At 38.3% G+C, this 17,603-nt stretch overlaps 1 protein-coding gene across 4 annotated transcripts in view; it reads right to left on the bottom strand.

Moving 5' to 3' along the window:
* EPHA7 (EPH receptor A7) overlaps window positions 1-17,603 on the bottom strand; it is a gene marked incomplete at both ends in the record, with an annotated part of 167,921 nt that overhangs the window by 22,128 nt on the left and 128,190 nt on the right. For 3 of the 4 annotated variants that reach the window (XM_082480791.1, XM_082480788.1, XM_082480790.1), the window contains 6 exons: window positions 235-296; window positions 868-1,053; window positions 5,266-5,391; window positions 9,355-9,410; window positions 10,103-10,211; window positions 16,792-16,960. In XM_082480791.1, the coding sequence (XP_082336917.1) occupies window positions 235-296; window positions 868-1,053; window positions 5,266-5,391; window positions 9,355-9,410; window positions 10,103-10,211; window positions 16,792-16,960 (708 nt within the window). The remainder of the gene's footprint in view (window positions 1-234; window positions 297-867; window positions 1,054-5,265; window positions 5,392-9,354; window positions 9,411-10,102; window positions 10,212-16,791; window positions 16,961-17,603) is intronic. The other variant, XM_082480789.1, reaches the window with a different exon arrangement.

Genomic DNA, 17,603 nt, shown 5'->3' with positions numbered 1-17,603 from the left:
AAATTCCTAGAATGTTCTCATTTCTCATCTGGTTTTGCTGAAATAATGTAGAGAACTGCTAGTATCTGTCAAGATCCATTTCAGCCTGAAAACCATTTTAATTATATGAATATCATGCATGTATACATATATATATGCACATGTAGAAACCCATATTTTTAAAAGTGACAATATGTAATATAATATATATGTCACTTAAAATATGTTTATATATGTTTTCATTTTGATACTTACCCTAAGAAATGCATCTAAGGCCCCATTCTCCATGTATTCTATTACAATCATTACTGGTTTCCCTGAAAGAAAAGACGACAGATTTTGTTTGAGAAACTGTAACACAAATGGAGTGTCTTTTCTTGATAAAACACATGTTATTCCTTTGAAGGACTGAATCATTGAGACAACGAACATTTCTGAGGCCTCCAGCACTTTTACTGAGCTCTAATAAGTTCTTAAATGCCTGCATGGAACATGGTCGTGATTCACAAAATTAAACCATACAAATCAAAATGTCATTGTGTTCTCCTAACTCCTGCTGTGCGAACAGGACTCTGGAATAATGACACTTCAGATAATATGAAAGGACATAAGAAACCTTATCTCTCTGCATGGTCTTTGAGGCTAAATGAAACTAGAAAAATAATATATTTCAAAGTAAAGTACTTCATCTTTTAATCATGCACGCATCTTAATTTTTTTCCTCAGGTTGTAGCATAAAGTAAGCATTGTTTCAGTTAGTTACGCATCAGGAGAAAATCCATTAGGAGTGTGCAGCCTGTTTATAATTTGAATCTTTGACCATGAATAAGCTAAAGTAATTTCTGCCATTATGTTGTTATTTGACTGACAGATCGAGCCACTGCTTACCTCTGGTAACGACCCCTTCTAAGTGAACAACATTGGGATGGTCAAACTGTCCCATGATGCTTGCTTCACACAGGAAATCTCTCCTTTGCTTTTCAGTGTAGCCAACTTTCAGCGTTTTTATGGCTACTGCAACATCTCTCTTGCCAGGAAGTTTTAGACGCCCGCTGCACACTTCACCAAACTCTCCTAAAATTAAGTAGATCAACGCTGAATTACTCCGGCTCTAACATCAATACTCTTTTTAGGCCTTGATTCAACTAGCCACCTAAGTGTGTGTTTCAATTTTACATGTGAATGTTCATATCTGAAACGGATTACTTCGGAACACAAAGACAGGCACGTACTTTAAATGAATTGCTGACTAAGTACCTTAAGGAGTAAACACTTCACGTTAAGCCAATCTACAGGACTGTTATTTGAATCTTGTAAAAGACTTGTTAATAATTTGTTACATTTTTTCAAAAATAGGAAACAAATATGAAGTAGCTTTCATAAGAAAATCCTATCACAGAAATAGTAACACTATTTCTAAGTGAAAATGTCATTCTGTTCTACACGGGTTCCTTGCTATCTTTAGATCCAATGGTTTCTTTTCTTTCAAAAGGCAGTTCTTTGAGAGCTGCTTTTAATTTAACATCGTTATGGTGTTAAATGAAGCACTACATTATTACCTTCAAGCAGGATAATTTACTTTGCAGATTATGAAATGAAAGGTGTGACTTATAATAATTTTGTTATATTAAACAAACGCAAGCAAATGCTGGAAGTTTGTAAAGGGCTTCTAAACTAACAGACAGCTGGAACTTGAAGAAGCATGTGAAAAAAATGGCCAAACAGCCGGCAAGAATACCAAATAAAAAAAGGCTCAACAACAATAATTTGGGAGAGAAGTAATTGGACTCTATTAGACAGGAAAGAGGACGGAAGCGTGTGAGATGTGGAGCTGAATGGCAAAACATGTCCCTCACTATTACTGAGATTGCAAAAGATTTAAGGATTGTCCCTTGCCTCACAGCCATGTCAGCAGAGAGAGAGAGACCTATTCTGTGGCCAGGAAGAAAAGTCTCTCGTGATATATAGGAGAAAAGGGTAGCAACGTGTCTCATACTGAATAAAGGGGAACATCTCTTTAAAAAGAGAAAGATTCATTGCAAAAATATTTAATAATCTGGTATTTTGCAGATTTATCTGGAGTATGGGAGACATAGATCCAAGTCCCTCCTTCAAATCAAATCAAGTCTGAAATTTATCATCTCCTGCATAGCTGTGGAGTGCCTTAACATTAAACACAAGTATGCAGACACACCTACATCCAAAACAAGTTTTAGGGTGAGTGCTGAAAAAAAGGATTGAAGGATTGAATTAGGAAAGATTAACAGAGAGTTTGATTAGAGAATCCCTTTGGGACATAGACTGAGGTCCTGAGAAACCTGGTGGGGTCAGGACTTAAGTACACATACACACTGGCAAGGTGTCTGGCTGGCAGTGGAGAGAGGTATGCTTGGAAATGGGGCTGAATGCCTGAAGTGGTAGATGTTGAAGTGTCCTAATGGATGAGTTCTGAGAAATCACGTTTAGGACACTGTCACATTTCCATCACTACTGTTAGAGAATGAAAAAAGCAGTACCTGGGCCTCAGTTTCTCACGTTCTCCAGCCAGAAGCATAGAACTTTGACCAGACCTTAGTATTTCCAACTGACTTGTTTAGGCAAATCTCCACTCAGCATGGCTCGTTTTACCAATCTCATAGAAGACGACTGCATACGGAGTCAAGTTCCTCTTGCTCCTGGTCTACGCTAGCTGAATTAAGGTTAGCTCCAATCAGTTCCATGTACCTCTGTTAACACCGTGCTGAATCTGAGCTAATTGGCCAGACAGAGTACAACTGTTCCTGCCCGCACAGGCGAGGTATTAGCATCAACCATCCTTGGGCACCGGAGTTGTGGTCTGAATATCCATGTTATAGCTATGAGTACAGTGAGGCAGGGACGTACATACAACCAGTTGCTCATGCCCTTAGCTTGCTGCTTTGACCTCCCTCCTGCACTTCATTAGCAAAACGGATAACGACTAATGAATTCACCACTCACCTCACCCACAGCTCCTAGCCACAAGAACTTACTAAAGGATACTAATTTTCTCTAGCAACACCTTACAAAATTATTTTTGTTCCATGCTGAAAACAAGACGTGAGAGTGTGTGTGTGTGATACTTTAGAGCCAGGTAATTAGGATACTTGGCACGGGAGACACTAAGGCTTAACTCCTTTCCATCTCTCTGTGATCTGATTTTGATTGATTTCCAAAAGCAGATCACTTGCACTCAGACAAACCAGAAACTTGAACTTGTATGCTATGCATTTCAGGCCAGGATGCTAGCTAATGAACTACTTTTATTCCCAAGAAAATAGTACATTCAGCTGAAACGATGCCCAGAAAGGATCCAGAAAATATGACAACAACAGTGGGAATACTGCACAGCCGCACAGCCACTAGCTCAGCATGTCAACACGGAAGAGGCATAAACAAAGGATATGCGGTACGAACAAGGACTCAACATAGTGGACACCATATTCTGTATCTGGCAGGTGGCCGCAGCGGGATGGTAATGAAAATGTTGGCAAGGAAAGCACATATCCCTCATGTAAACTGAGCACAAGCATACTTGCACCCTGTTTGTCTGAGGGACATGGCGCTACTCGATAGTTGACGTGGCCAGCATTGCTGATGCGTATTGAGACTGCTAAGTGGCTTTTCTGGTGCTGTCACTAGCAGAAATTCTATACTCTTCTTTGACGCACGAGTTTCAGCTGCTTCTTTGGGTCTTTAACATTCTGCTGTTCCTGGACTGCATTTCATTTCACTCCTATTTGCTGTCTACATCAACAGGTTAAAGCCATAGCTAAACCCCATACACAATATGCTTTCGCTATAGCACTTTTAATTAACTTTCTGCAGAAGGACTACTAACACGTTAGGTTTTTTGTTATCAGTTATACTCATTAAAATCAAGAATAAATTCATCTGCAGTCAACAAAATTAACATTCTGCAATTAGTCTGTCATAACAGTGAAAATACTTTTTAAACTGTATACTCTGCAACTGAAGCGTTGTCAGCATTTTGCTCAGAAGGCATTGGCAAGGTCCGACTGAATATACCTTTGTGCTCTGAACTGTTCCTATGCTGATAGTTTTTTAACTCAAAGCAAAAGATAAAGCTCAGTAATTTTTCTGTGCTAATCTTGAATTTGAATCTTGTATATTGTGTATTTATTAGAAGTGATGCTGTCATTTTAGCGTCACAAAAATTACTAGTTAGCAAGGGCTGGATTCTTACGCTCTTACTCATCTGAAGGAATAATTTGCTCAGCAGTGTTGTTAATTTCAACGGTGCTGCTCCTTGATTAAGACATGATTCAACACGAGTGAGATTACTTTCAAGAGGCATTGTGAATTCTAAGTGTAAAGATTTTTTTATGGGTAAACCAGCTTATTTTAGAGAAACAACTTCTTCTCTTTTTAAATAATACCACAGTATGTAATTTACAGTGCATGCCAAACTACAGGGTGATCTTAAAAGTATTCTACTAATACTTTTATAAAACAACAGGAAAGCAAAAGAACATTTCCTCCAGGAATCCAAAGTATTTGATATTTTTCTTACCCACGGAAACTTAATTTCACTACATGGAGTAGTGCAATAAAAATGTCACATATCTTATTAATGCAAACAAATGAAACTGCCTTTTTAGAGCATGAACACCATGGCTTAAGTAGGTGGCAGACAGTTCAAGAGGAAGAAAAGCAATGTAATGCTGGTGCAATTACAATCAGTCATGAGAAGTTAAACAATAACTTTTTGTATTCATAAAATATCAAAAAGAAAAATGGTAGAACAAAAAACAGCCTTAGGGAAGATTTTGCTATACAGAAACAAGACCTTCCTAGTCTCTATTTAAGATTTTGTGCTGCAGCCAGTTTTTCTTACTCACATGAACAAAAATTCAGAGGTCAAAAAGCCCTCTTGCAAAAGGAAGGCGAGCAGAATTTGCACTCATGCCTAACGCCTTTACTCTGACAGTAAATAATAGGCAGCAAAACTGCCCCCTCCCCCCAATCACAATTTTAACAGCAGATACAGAATTAGAAACCCACAAGCTTTCAATGTCAAGCACGACTCTTCATTTACTTATTTATTTGGGGTTTTTTGTTGTTCTTTCCCCCCCCTGTTTGTTTTTACATTTTAGAAGCCAGTGCAGCTTCATTGCTCTTAACCACTCTGGCAAATGCAAAAATTCTTCTATACTTGAGGCATAATTATTTGCCTGTCATTATGATGTATGAGTTTCGATCCCGGCTAAATGGAACAGTTGAATCAGGAAGCCACGGCAGCCTTACCTGCACCAATCACACGCTCAATTTTAATACAAGAGGCATCTAGCTCCTTGGCGAATTGATGGACAGCTCTATTTGGGTCCTCGTAGGTTTCAGGGTCAATGTAGGTTTTGGTGCCTGGAAATTTAACTGTAATGATGTAAGAAAGCATGACTGTGATGAAGCAAAGGCACTTATTGTGCAGTCAGCCCAGGAATTTCATTATGCAGAGTGCTCCTTGGAAGAGTGAACCTGCTTCCCCACTGCCTGAGTCAGAGCCGTTCTGAGAGGCGACTTTAGTTTTAGGCATCATCTGCGAGCATGCTGACACAAGTACGCAATCCCATCTCTAAAAATGACTAACAATAGCATCTGCATCTCCACCTTGAAGTGAAAGAAGTAATACTTATTAAATAGTGCTTAACGGAATAAAATGCAAGGGTTGAGTGGGAGTAAAAATAAAGCAAGGGAGGGGGTAAGAAAACAGCAGAGGAGATGAAACCTTTTCTCTGTGTAAGGACAGCTTATCCTCTTTTCCCAGGTTGCGTAAACGGCATTTCTTTGTGTTATCTCTGTCTTCTAGGGGGATTAGAAAGGCTCCTCCACCTACTTCAATTTGCTTGAGCTACTGAGTACAATATTATTTACAGACTGTGGCAATAGCCGAGCTAAACTCTTCACAGCACTTAGAATTTATATCCTTAGGTATGTTTCTTGTACTAGAATATGAACCCTTGTAGTCAACTTGTAAAGGTGTAGGAAAGGAAAGCGGGCTCTGTGGCACAATTATTCCCTCTCTCAAGCACCTAAGTGACTAATGTGCAGCAATTTGGTTTCTTCCTCCCTCTTTCTCCAGTATAGCGCATAGTGCAACTCAGGCAGTGTGGCGCTCTGGCCAGCATGTAGTTTTTTCCCTCAGTTTCCTGTGGAATCAGGCAAATTATTTTTTGCTCTTCTGGTGAAATTAGAAACTTCTGGCGAAAGTAGGGCAACCCTGGAAATCTATTAATCAAGCATTTTTTATGAAATGAATTCAGCTCACAAGGATTACAGTCCTGCGCTTTAATTAAATCAGTGAATTAAAACTCAATATAAAAATGCACGAATGTTCCTCTGCGAATTGATACACTGATATACAAAATAGGATCAAAAGTCAATACAAAACATACATAATTATGGTTGCTTTCTAATCTTTTAATTGAACATAAAATATTTTAAAATTGAAACTATATTGAAAAATAGCTTAGTAATCGTGTATTTATGCTTCAGATGGTATTACTGACCAAAAAAACCCCAAACCCTCATAAGAAGGAAAAAGCTAGAGAATTTGTTTGAATGTTTGAGTAATCTAATGAATTTACATCCCGATAAATTATTTGAAGTGTTGCCCAGGTGTTATTATCTGCCATATTACGTATTTAAATAGAGGTTTTTCAAATTGTGTTGATAATGCCATAAATTCTTAAAATGACAAATATCTTTTTCTTAAAACCAAAAATGACTAGAGCAAGTGAGAAGAAAGCACTAGGTTAACCTCCTATAATAGTGCTTTTAAGCAGGGAGATGGAGAAGAAGCCATCCTCTTGTGTTTGTCATAAGGGGCCTGGATTGGAGGTAACCTTGCGAATCTCAAGTGAGCCTCTGATGGTTCTTTATTCAAGCTGTCATAAAGCATTTTGACAGGCCAAGGCTATCCTGGCATACCAACGTGAAATAACGCTGGCCTGGATTTGAAGACATTGTTAGAAGAAAACGGTAGGAGGAAACCAAATGTAAATCTGAATTGCTTGACTAAACTGCTCCATTGTACTTGTATCTTCAAGTGTAGCACTTGAGGTCACAGAGAGTTGAGGGGGACTGAAATGAAATATATGATACTCTATTAAATACAGTGCTTTAAAACCTGCTTTAAAAAACAGTTACTTGTAAGTTTTTGTGTTAAGAAAGTGTTTGTTGTAAATTATGTTTTTGAAAATCCAATCTGGTACCTCAGCACAGAAGAAGGTTGTCTAGGTATTATGGAGCAAAAGGACACCAAACTGGTATTTACAGCTCTGTGACCAAACTGGTGACCATAGCACTGGGTTCCATCTCATTCTGTACATGGTTACCAAATAAAATTAAACTAAATCTTCAATCAATAGTGAACGAAAAACTAGCTTGGCAAAGAGTGACTTATATTTGGTGCTATGATTTTAAAAAGACCGTGTGTGCTAACTGTTCTGACTGATTTGCTGGATAACCAGATTTCTTGAAAGTAAAATGAGGGAAATGAGCACTTATAAAGTCTCACCATTTCTGGATCAACTATTAATCATTAAGTAGAAGCTTTCATATTAATTCATTTACACTTTCACTGAAACAAAAAATGTCACAGATAATGGAGAAAAGGAAAGGAATTATTTAGCTAGCATATTCTTTCTGTTTATATAGTGAAATACAAGAATACATAGTTGATCTTTTCCTTTAAGGACATAATGAGGATTTTAACAGTGAAAGCAGTAGCTCTTCTGAAGACATGAAAAGCTTATAATACATCTATGAGAAGAAAATTTCAAATCCATCACTCCCAGAATAGCAACGTTTAAGTAACATCAGATTTTTGATGAATTCTTTAAAATCAGCTGTAACGCAAAGTGCATGATAAATAATTCTTATCCCATTATGATTTTCCATCTTTCTTGCAGAGATTATGAATTGATTGACTAAAGCTGCAATAATGTCACTACTTAGTTTAATACTCCCTGCATTTAAACAAAATCATTTAGGTAGAAACACAGCCAAACTCAGGGAGCACGAACAAATACCAGCCGATGCAATTTTTTCAGGGCATAAAGGTGAAAAAGAAACCTTGACCTGAATTTGAGTGGAGCTTTGGCTAGAACTACTTGTTTAAAGATGCGTGCATTGAGAAGATGCTACAAATTTGTGACCAGTGGCTACTTCATTCTCCATGTGACATTACATTCCGGTAATTGTAATGATTTTAACATTTGTAAAATAAGATAAACCATATTGTTTTCATAAAAAAAAATAAAAAAATTGTGATGGATTTAAGCTACAGCTGCAATTATCAGTAGACAACAAAGGCTACACACAGCGTAGCATGACTAAATGGCAAGTTCTACTGATGAGAGTTACCAGGCATGGGAGAAGACTGGAAACCCAGGCGTTGTTCTGTGTCAGAACTTATATTCAGTTTAATTCTATTATGTGTTTTTGCAATTTTGGATGATCAAAATAATTTTGCAACTTAGTTTTACCACAGTCAGTTAATGACTGGTTCTGAAAAAAATGAAAACACTTTTTATTTCTCACGTCAAAATGATATTAACACTGAAACGAGAAAGGGCTAAAATAAGAAAGTTTTTTAAACAATATTTGGATAAAACTGAAACTATTTTTGCATAAGTCTTCCTTTCCCCTTTAATTTTTAATTGTCACTAACCCAAGAAAGATGTATTTTATTGAATTTTCCCAGGGTTCTAGCATAAGTTTATATGGTAGCTCTGATTTTAACAAGAGAGGCTTTAGGTGTCATTCGTCGCTACGCAAGCGGTCTAGAAAAGAGTACAGTAATGAAGTAGCTGACCTTTCTTTTCATATTAAATATTCTATTTTTAAGGACATTATGTTTTGTAAATATTGATGCTGTGGTATTCACAGTAGCAGAAAACAGCTTCTGAGCAGAACAGCTTCATTGTTAGGGTGATGCAGTGACCCACACTTTCTTAATCTGAAGTTTGCCCGAGGTAAAGATCATGCAGTCACTTAGTTAAAGGTCTCTCAAATACTGCACCTCAGAGGGATCATTAGGACGGTGTGAAACATGTATTCAAAGCAACCAAAAGAAAAAAAAAAAAGCAGAACGAAAACATCAGTATATCATACACACATATAGAAATAAAACCGTCTGTATGAGCAATGTTGACTTTAATCTGCATTCTTTTTGTGTAGGTCACATTTTTACAGTGTTTAACTTCCCACTTGCTATTTACACAGCATTTTTTAATTTCTTATGGCTTTGTCTTTCATGCAGTGTTGTTTTAATATTGTTTACACTATTGCAGTCGGGAATTTTTGAAAGGAGGGGAAAAAAAGCAAAACACTTACAATGAAAGTAAAGTTCTTCATCCCCTTCTTGATCAGCTTTGCTATAGCCGCAATGCCTGAAAAGAAAGACTCCAGTTGTACTGGTAAATAATGATTTACTTCCTCACATCTAAAGTCCTGACTTCTGCTTTGCAGGCTGGGATTTTCAGGCACTGAGCACCTAACTCCTGTAGGCCCTTTGAAAGTTTCAGCTATAATTCTCTTGACAAGAGAGTTTTAAATAAATCATGAACAGTTGCAATCAAAAGGCTTTTGTATCAAATACCAGTCGGGACAGGTTCTAAGGAGAAAATTCTAGTTCTGGTGAAAAGCTTCTACGGATAAAACAGAGGATTAAAGAACTTGAAAGTAGAACACTGTTTTACATGAGGATATTCTTAAACTTACTGCTGTGCCTCTTTTTTTTTGAATGTAAAGTCATTTAAAGGCTGATCAGATAAAGTGTCAGACTCCTCCAAGTGCGAAAACCGAACAGAAAGAGGGACTTTGAGGAGAGCAGGTAAAGAACCTGCTAGGGGTTCCTTTTACAGCTCATTTACATAGGACAAAAAGAACATCTTGATTTAAGTGTGACTTGCCAAAGTAAGAAGATGAACTGTATAATTGATAACAGGATTTAAATGAAGTTTGTCCTTACTAAAAACAACTTCTGTTTCAGTTTTGCAAATTACTATCCCAGATTAGAGTATGTCTCAGGAGTTCACAAGAGTGGGGTCAGATGTGCTTCTGCCTATGCAAGGTGCAATACCTTCTCCCGATGATGAATCCAAACACCATGAAGACCAGAATGATGGTTCCTGCCACAGCAACCACAGCTATGATAATAACAGGATTCTGTTCACTGGAAACAGCCGTGGCTACAAACAGAGCACAGAGCAGAGATTAGTTTAAAATCATCCCCTACAAAGGAACCGCAAAAAATTAAGTTAACCATCATGAATTGCAGAATGTTCGTTTACCTTTGCCTGAAACTATTACATTGATAAAGTTAGTCTAAAGAAAGGCGTCCAATGGAAATTAGTGCTGGGTGAGTTAATGGTTGTCTGCAGGGAATAAAAAGGAGCTACGCTTGAACTGACTTGGTCAAAGTGGTACAGCCATTAGCTGAAAGCCATCACCCACACCAGCCACTTCCACTCCCTCCTACTGCTGTGCTGCCGTCTGTTTTGCTCAGTGGTTGACTCCTCCCTAAAAGAGAGGTCCTGGATATCCCTGTAAAGGGGGACAGTAGGAGGATAATCCCTGAAGAGCTCTGCTTCTAGTATCCCCTCTAAAACTAGTTGATATGACTTTGATGGTACCCAAGGAAATAGTGTCCTAACTATAAGAAGAACATTAGAGATGAAACACTACCTATTAACACAGATTTTCTAGTTAGCATATTTCTATCTTTTACTCCTATTAATCATTGTAAATTGCTATTATTACTTATCATTTGTTTCTGTTAGCAACAAAAAGGTGCTTCCACATATACAAAATGGAATTCTCCATGCTTCAGAGAATTTACATGCTAAAATATCCACACATTATCACTGTTTTTCTTCAGATATGCCAATGCTATTAATATATGCAAATGTATGCATGTCACATTCATATAAACCGAGGATGTAAATACTTAGCCTGAGAAACCCCAAGGTTTGTTAAATACATTGCTTGCACGACATCTCATGAGGGTGGCCATGTACTCAGTTGTGTTAAATTTCACAGTTTCGTTTCACAGAATTTCAGAGTTGGAAGGGACCTCTAGAGATCATCTAGTCCAACTCCCCTGCTAAAGCAGGATTGCCCAGAGCACATTACTCAGGACTGCATCCAGGCGGGTTTTGAAAATCTCCAGGGAAGGGGACTCCACAACCTCCCTGGGCAGCCTGTGCCAGTGCTCTGGCACCCTCACCGTAAAGAAGTTTTCCGTGTATTTGAACGGAACTTCTTGTGTTCTAACTTGTGCCCATTGCCCCTCGTCCTGTTACTCGGAACCATTGAAAAGAGCCTGGCTCCATCCTCCTTCAACCCACCCTTGAGATACTTGTATGCCATAATAAGGTCTCCCCTCAGCCTTCTCTTCTCCAGGCTAAAGAGTCCCAGCTCTCTCAGCCTTTCCTCATAAGGGAGATGCTCCAAGCCCTTAATCATCTTAGTTGCCCTTCGCTGGACTCGCTCCAGCAGTTCCCTGTCCCTCTTGAACTGGGGAGCCCAAAACTGGACACAGTATTCCAGTTGTGGCCTCACCAGTGCAGAGTAGAGGGGGAGAATGACCTCCCTCAACCTACTGGTTGAGCACTGTAGAGCTATGCTGGTTTGTAAAGTGAGGATCTAGCCCAAGAGACTAAGAATAAAGGAGGAGATATCAGGCAGTAATGCTGAGAAAGGGACTGTGAAAGTGTGAGTCATGTGGAAGCAGCAGAGAGAGGAAAGAGTGAAAAAAAAAAGGAAATCCAACTGATAGCTGATTAACTAAATTGTAGATGGTATGTTAATACGGTTAACTACTGGTAGTGGTAACTGAACAGGAATGTCTACACAAGGATTTTATGAATTCCACAGAATCAGGTTCCTGTTGCAGATTCCACAGGTTCCCATAGAAACAAATAAACCAGTCTTGTCTTTGCTGTCTTGGGAGAAGTGAGCCAATCAACGTGATTTATTTTGTCACTGACACTGACCTGTATCAACTGCTTCTCCCCCCCCTTCCCCCTCCCCCCCCCCCAAATAACAAATCTCATTATACTACACAGATACAGAATAATCTGCACTGGGGGGAAATTCCTCCAACACCCCACCCCCACACCCCAATTTTATTTCCTAAAGAAACTTGTAATTTTACTATATTCTACCTCATGCAGGTGAGGAAGATCTCATTACTCTTATTGGTCTTTAACTGAAAAAACCAAATGCTTATCTTTGAGTAACTGTAACTTCTGAGATATCCAGATCAGCAGGATGCTACTGCAGGCCTGCGTATATCCCACCTCTGGAACTTTTAGGAAATCAGAGGTCACTATCTCATACAACAAGTAACATCTCAGGCATAAGTAATACAACTCAGTTCCTGTAACATCATCAGACCACCAAAGCAGACAATGGGAATATCAAATTTATGTAAAATACAGGATTTCCTAGAACTGTTCCTTTTTCTTTTTGAATTTCAGTGAAAACCTCACTTGGAAGTCAAGAAGAGGCAGCATCCAGTGTACAAAGCTGCATCCATCTAACAGAGTTTGGAAAAATATCCAGCCCAGCCTGTCACCTAATCTAGCAGCCAAGTTGAATGCATAGAGGTTGACATATGTGAGTGGGTTGCTCTGCATAAGTGCCTCACAGATTTTGGGTACTGGCACATTCTGGAAGCAGGCCGAGGATGTAATTTGTGCTCTGGAAAATGCTGGCTGCATGGTACACTGGCCAACTGGTAAGATAGGTGGGATTCAATGTGTGATGTATTTTCACATGTTCTAGGAAAAAAAAAAAAAAAGAAAAAAAAAAAAAGGTGTGATTGTGGGCATGGTCCATGGTCTGGTATGAATTCAGTGACAGCAGTGTAAGACATCTGCCCCTGTTCAGGTACTCTGTGCTGCTTCTCCCTTCTGTGTGATGAACTCAGTCTGTCATTCTGTGATTCAGAAACCAGCTTCTGGAACGAACATTGGGGTTTGGCAGAAATAAAGATGCTAGATTGTCCTCAGAGGAATGATTTTAGGGTGCAGACAATCCTTTCAGGGGGTCCATGGCATGGTTGCCTGTCACTGGTGCTGCCACAGTGTTGATGGCAGGATGGGGAAGTCTGCCTTTACCTCTGCTGAAACTGCTCACACTCAGAGGGTGAGACAAGGACCTGGTACTTGGGCAATCAACTACAGGTGACACCCAATCTGACATTACGTTATTTGCATATCCAAATGAATGAGGCAATACTTAATTCAAAGGAGTCAAAACCATCTTTTAAGTACATGGTTGGAGGGATGGGGAATAGACATCCAAACAGCTTGGAGGATTTAAAAAAAGATCAGCTGTAAAAGCTGTGCTGCTCCTCCAGCAATGTTTTCTCATGCAAGCAACCTGAAATGTATGAGTTGCAGGAAAGAATTCCTGTTGAAGTCCACCATGAAAGCTTTAATGATAAATTAGATTAATGTAGGCCAAATATAACTTTCTTAAATGTCTTTATGTCTTCTATAAAAATTTTTATTAGTGTTACTTCAGACATTAGCATAAATCTCACATCTGCATATTACTTCAATCTTTCTTGATTTAACCTGATTCGCGGCAAAAAGAAAAAGCAAAGTCTTCATGCCAGGTTGTGCTGAGTCCTTTAACAGTGAGAGCTGTAATGAGCAGCAAACCCCTTCAGTTACAAAAAGCATGGATCTTTAGATCCACCGACTACAAGTCATTTAACATAAATTTTAAATACCTCAGTGAATCAAAAGGTAAAATTACCACTTAAGTGCTATTCTGTGGATTTATATTTTCTTCCTTGAGGGACTTGTGTCCCTAATAACCAGCAATGATTCCAATAAAATAATACAATGATTAAAGTACTTTGATCTGTGGCAAACACAGTATAGAAGAGAAATATCCTGCCTTATAAAGCATTTTTACTCCAAAAATTTGAAAGTTTTACATAAATACGTATACAATGCACGTATGATATGTGCAAACATGGGTATAAAATATGCGGCCTTCCAGTACCTACAGGGGGCCTACAGGAGAGCTGGGGAAGGACTTTTTACTAGGGCATGTAGCGATAGGATGAGGGGGAATGGCTTTAAACTAGAAGGGGGCAGGTTCAGATTAAAGATTAGGAAAAAGTTTTTCACTTTGAGGGTGGTAAGGCACTGGAACAGGTTGCCCAGAGAGGTTGTTGAGGCCCCATCCCTGGAGATGTTCAAGGCCAGGCTGGACGTGGCCTTGGGCAACCTGGTCTAGTGGGAGGTGTCCCTGCCTATGGCAGGGGGGTTGGAACTCGATGATCTTCAAGGCCCTTTCCAATCCAAACCATTCTATGATTCTATGATGATATTTTATATATCAGAAAATATTAATATAATGGATAGAGTCTCTCAAATATTGAAAAGTGGCCATGTCCCAATTCAGAATCACAGTTCAGAAAAGAGCATAATACAAAAATCTACTTAATCAACAGCACCAACCAAAAGGTGCCAACCAGTTGAAGTACCAGGAGAAATTCAGGTAGGCAACATGACTAGCTGACTGTGGTGGTCACTGTATACATATTCTTACATATTTTCTTAAAATACTTTGACATATTTAAAAGCTGCATTCAGAAATCCACTGGAATGTACTTCACTTGTGGTATACTTCCTAAAAATTACCAAATGAAGGTCTTCCTTTGAAATGTTAACAAAAGCCTAATTTGATTAGCTTGCAAGTTCTGATAAAACTATAAATTAATATGAGAAGCAAATATTTTTGTGCAAAACAATTTTAGAAGAACTTGATGAAATTTACTATCTTTTTACCAACATTATAATTATTTCTGAAAACCTTATCTGGAAAATTGTGGATGCTTATCCTTGATGGGAATTATATTCTACAGTGTCCTATCAAGATAACGGAAAACACGCTCCTTTTAAATTTTTCCGTGACAAAAGAAAAATCTGCTGTGCATACTGGCCAAGTACTTTATTGGTTTATATGCAGTTTTTCACCACCTGCGTCAGAAAAAGGGTACATGAGCATGGTCAGTCATGCATTTATTCTAGGATTTCCTAATCTTCCATATGTTGACCAAACTCCAGTCAAGACTGTTTACCTCTGAAATTATCTTTGCTAATCTTAGCGGCTACCAGTATGCTTACATTCAGTATATAAAAAAATACTCAAGTAATTAAGGAAATGTTGGGGAAACATTTTTGTCTACTAATTTTAAACCACTACGGACAATAAATTAGCTAATTAGCAGAAACTTATGGCAGATTATCACAGACTTCTAATTTGTTTTCCAGAAATCTACTCAAAATAAGAAATTACTTCTGGCTGTACCTCAGGTTCCCATTTCGCAAAATAGGGATTCTGCTATTGACTCTTTCTAAAGCAGAGCTTGATGGATGGAAAGCATACTATCAGACACAGAGCTAATAATATTAGTAATAAGTTTATTGCTGCTATTATGATAATTACTATTTCAATTATGTCTATTAGATATGTGTTATTATTATTCATTATTGATAATTTTCATATTCTGTGTGGAACCAAGGTGGAAAGAATCAAGACCTAACTACTGTGTTTCAAGAATACCCACAAATTGTTCAGGTAACACCTGGCTGCAGTTAATAAGATGCAATAATGTGTGTCTGCAACTTAGTTATGCTGGACGAAGGGCAGAGAGCAGAGGTGGTATCCATACCCTTTGAATCTGTATAGGCTATGTATTGTCAGCTCCAAATCGGGCTGATCTGCTGTCAGGCAGGTCAACCTGAAGCAAATGACCCAAAACAGAGTAACCAGATTTGGGTCTGCGACAGAGCTGTGAAGCAGCCGGGGACATAGGCAGTTCCTGTGAATGGGCTCACGGCTGCCATGTCTCAGTAATGGAAGAGTTTCTGAAGACCCAAAATGTGGAAGATTTTCTCTAAGCGTGCACGCACATACCTATATTTGTGAGGAAAAAAGGTATCAGTGTGACTTTTTGACAAATAAAGGCACAAGATTGGTTTCAGCATCGAGGAAAGAGCAAGCTCTCCCAAAATGTCATCCCTCTGCTGAGATGTCACAGCCAGATTCTCTGGTGTACTGCACAGAGAGAGCTTGTACTTCAGTTTCATACTTTCCATTGTGAGGGTTTTTGAGAAGTTGTTGTTTCTTTACACACCTTACAACTTGTTACATGAGCCTTCAAGAAACCTAGTATCTTTAAGACCTCTGTTTCTTTACTAAACCGAGTTGAAACTAGCCAACGAACTCAAAAGTCACTGAGGATGGACATACAGCTTAAACGAGACATGTACATAAAAAAAACTATAAAGGTTTTTGGTTTGGTTTTTTTTTTCTTTTTTTCATAAAATCAAACTGGGAAAATGACCTGGAAAAGCCTCTGTGGGCTGAAATGTCCTCTTCCCTCCTCTCCCCAGTTACAGAAGAATCTAATGGTTTTTTTTGCCACTACTCACTTTTCATGTGGGGAAAAGAGGTGTGTAATTGAACGGAAAAAAAAAAAAATTTCTTTGTATTTCAGGGACATCAGAAGAAAAGAACCTCATATGTTACAAATACGGCTAATTATAAGAGTGTAATTTGTAGTTTTATAGTAAAACAACAAGTTGAAGCTCATCCTTCAAAATACAATGCCAAAAATCCACCTTCACATAGATTTTCATTCTTTCTAGTTTTAATAATATTGCTTATGATTCTTGCCTTTCTTGCTTTACTTACTACTTCTGCTGAAAGTTTTAATTTCCTATAAATCTAATTATTTACCTGTGGCTTCTTCTAGTGTGGCAACATCCAGTCTGGGGCTATAATTTCCATAACCAGCAGCAGTAAAAGCACGAATCTGGAAAACATACACTGTTCCTGGCTTTAGGTTATTAATAGATGCTGAAGTGGACTTGGTTTTCACTGTTGAATAGGTCCTCTCCCTTTGATCCTGGAAACAATAAGACAAAAGATTAAATGACATTTACAGGTCAGATTTTATCATGGTTGCACATCAGCAACTGACAGCCAGCCTCGGTAGTTTATTTTAATTTGTTGAACGCTTTTTTCCCAACGTAAAAAATAAAGCATACTCTGTGGAGTATTACAAAACACTGTCAATGCAATGAGGAGCTCTAAGCGTAACATAAAATTCAAATGGGATGCTCACGTTTTTATTCATAAAGCATCCAGACATAAATTGACTGCTTCTTTGGCTCTGATTACATTTTGTGAAATTTTGATGAGAAAATAGCTTGACCACAGCTTTCCAGGCAGATCCGCAGAGTCTAAACAGTTCAAGGACAGGGAACTCTGTTTTTTCATGGTCAGAACACCTTCCCTTGTTACCTTCCAACACCAATACAACACTGTCAATATATAACTGGCTGCATTATGCACCAAATTCTGAAGTCCTTAACTCATTTTTCACTTAGTTTTTTTCCTCTGGCTTTTAGTCTTTTCTTAGGTTTTGACTCTATGGCATTCAAGAAGAACCTAGGGAAAGAAGCTCAGTATGACACCCCCCAAATTTGAAGCTGTAAGATTACAAACCCTATGAGTAATAGCTCACTTTCAAATACTATAAAAGCCGT

The sequence above is a fragment of the Vanellus vanellus genome (assembly GCF_965231255.1).
Source record: "Vanellus vanellus genome assembly, chromosome: 3".
Taxonomy (NCBI): domain Eukaryota; kingdom Metazoa; phylum Chordata; class Aves; order Charadriiformes; family Charadriidae; genus Vanellus; species Vanellus vanellus.
This window is presented reverse-complemented; position numbering and strand designations above follow the sequence as displayed.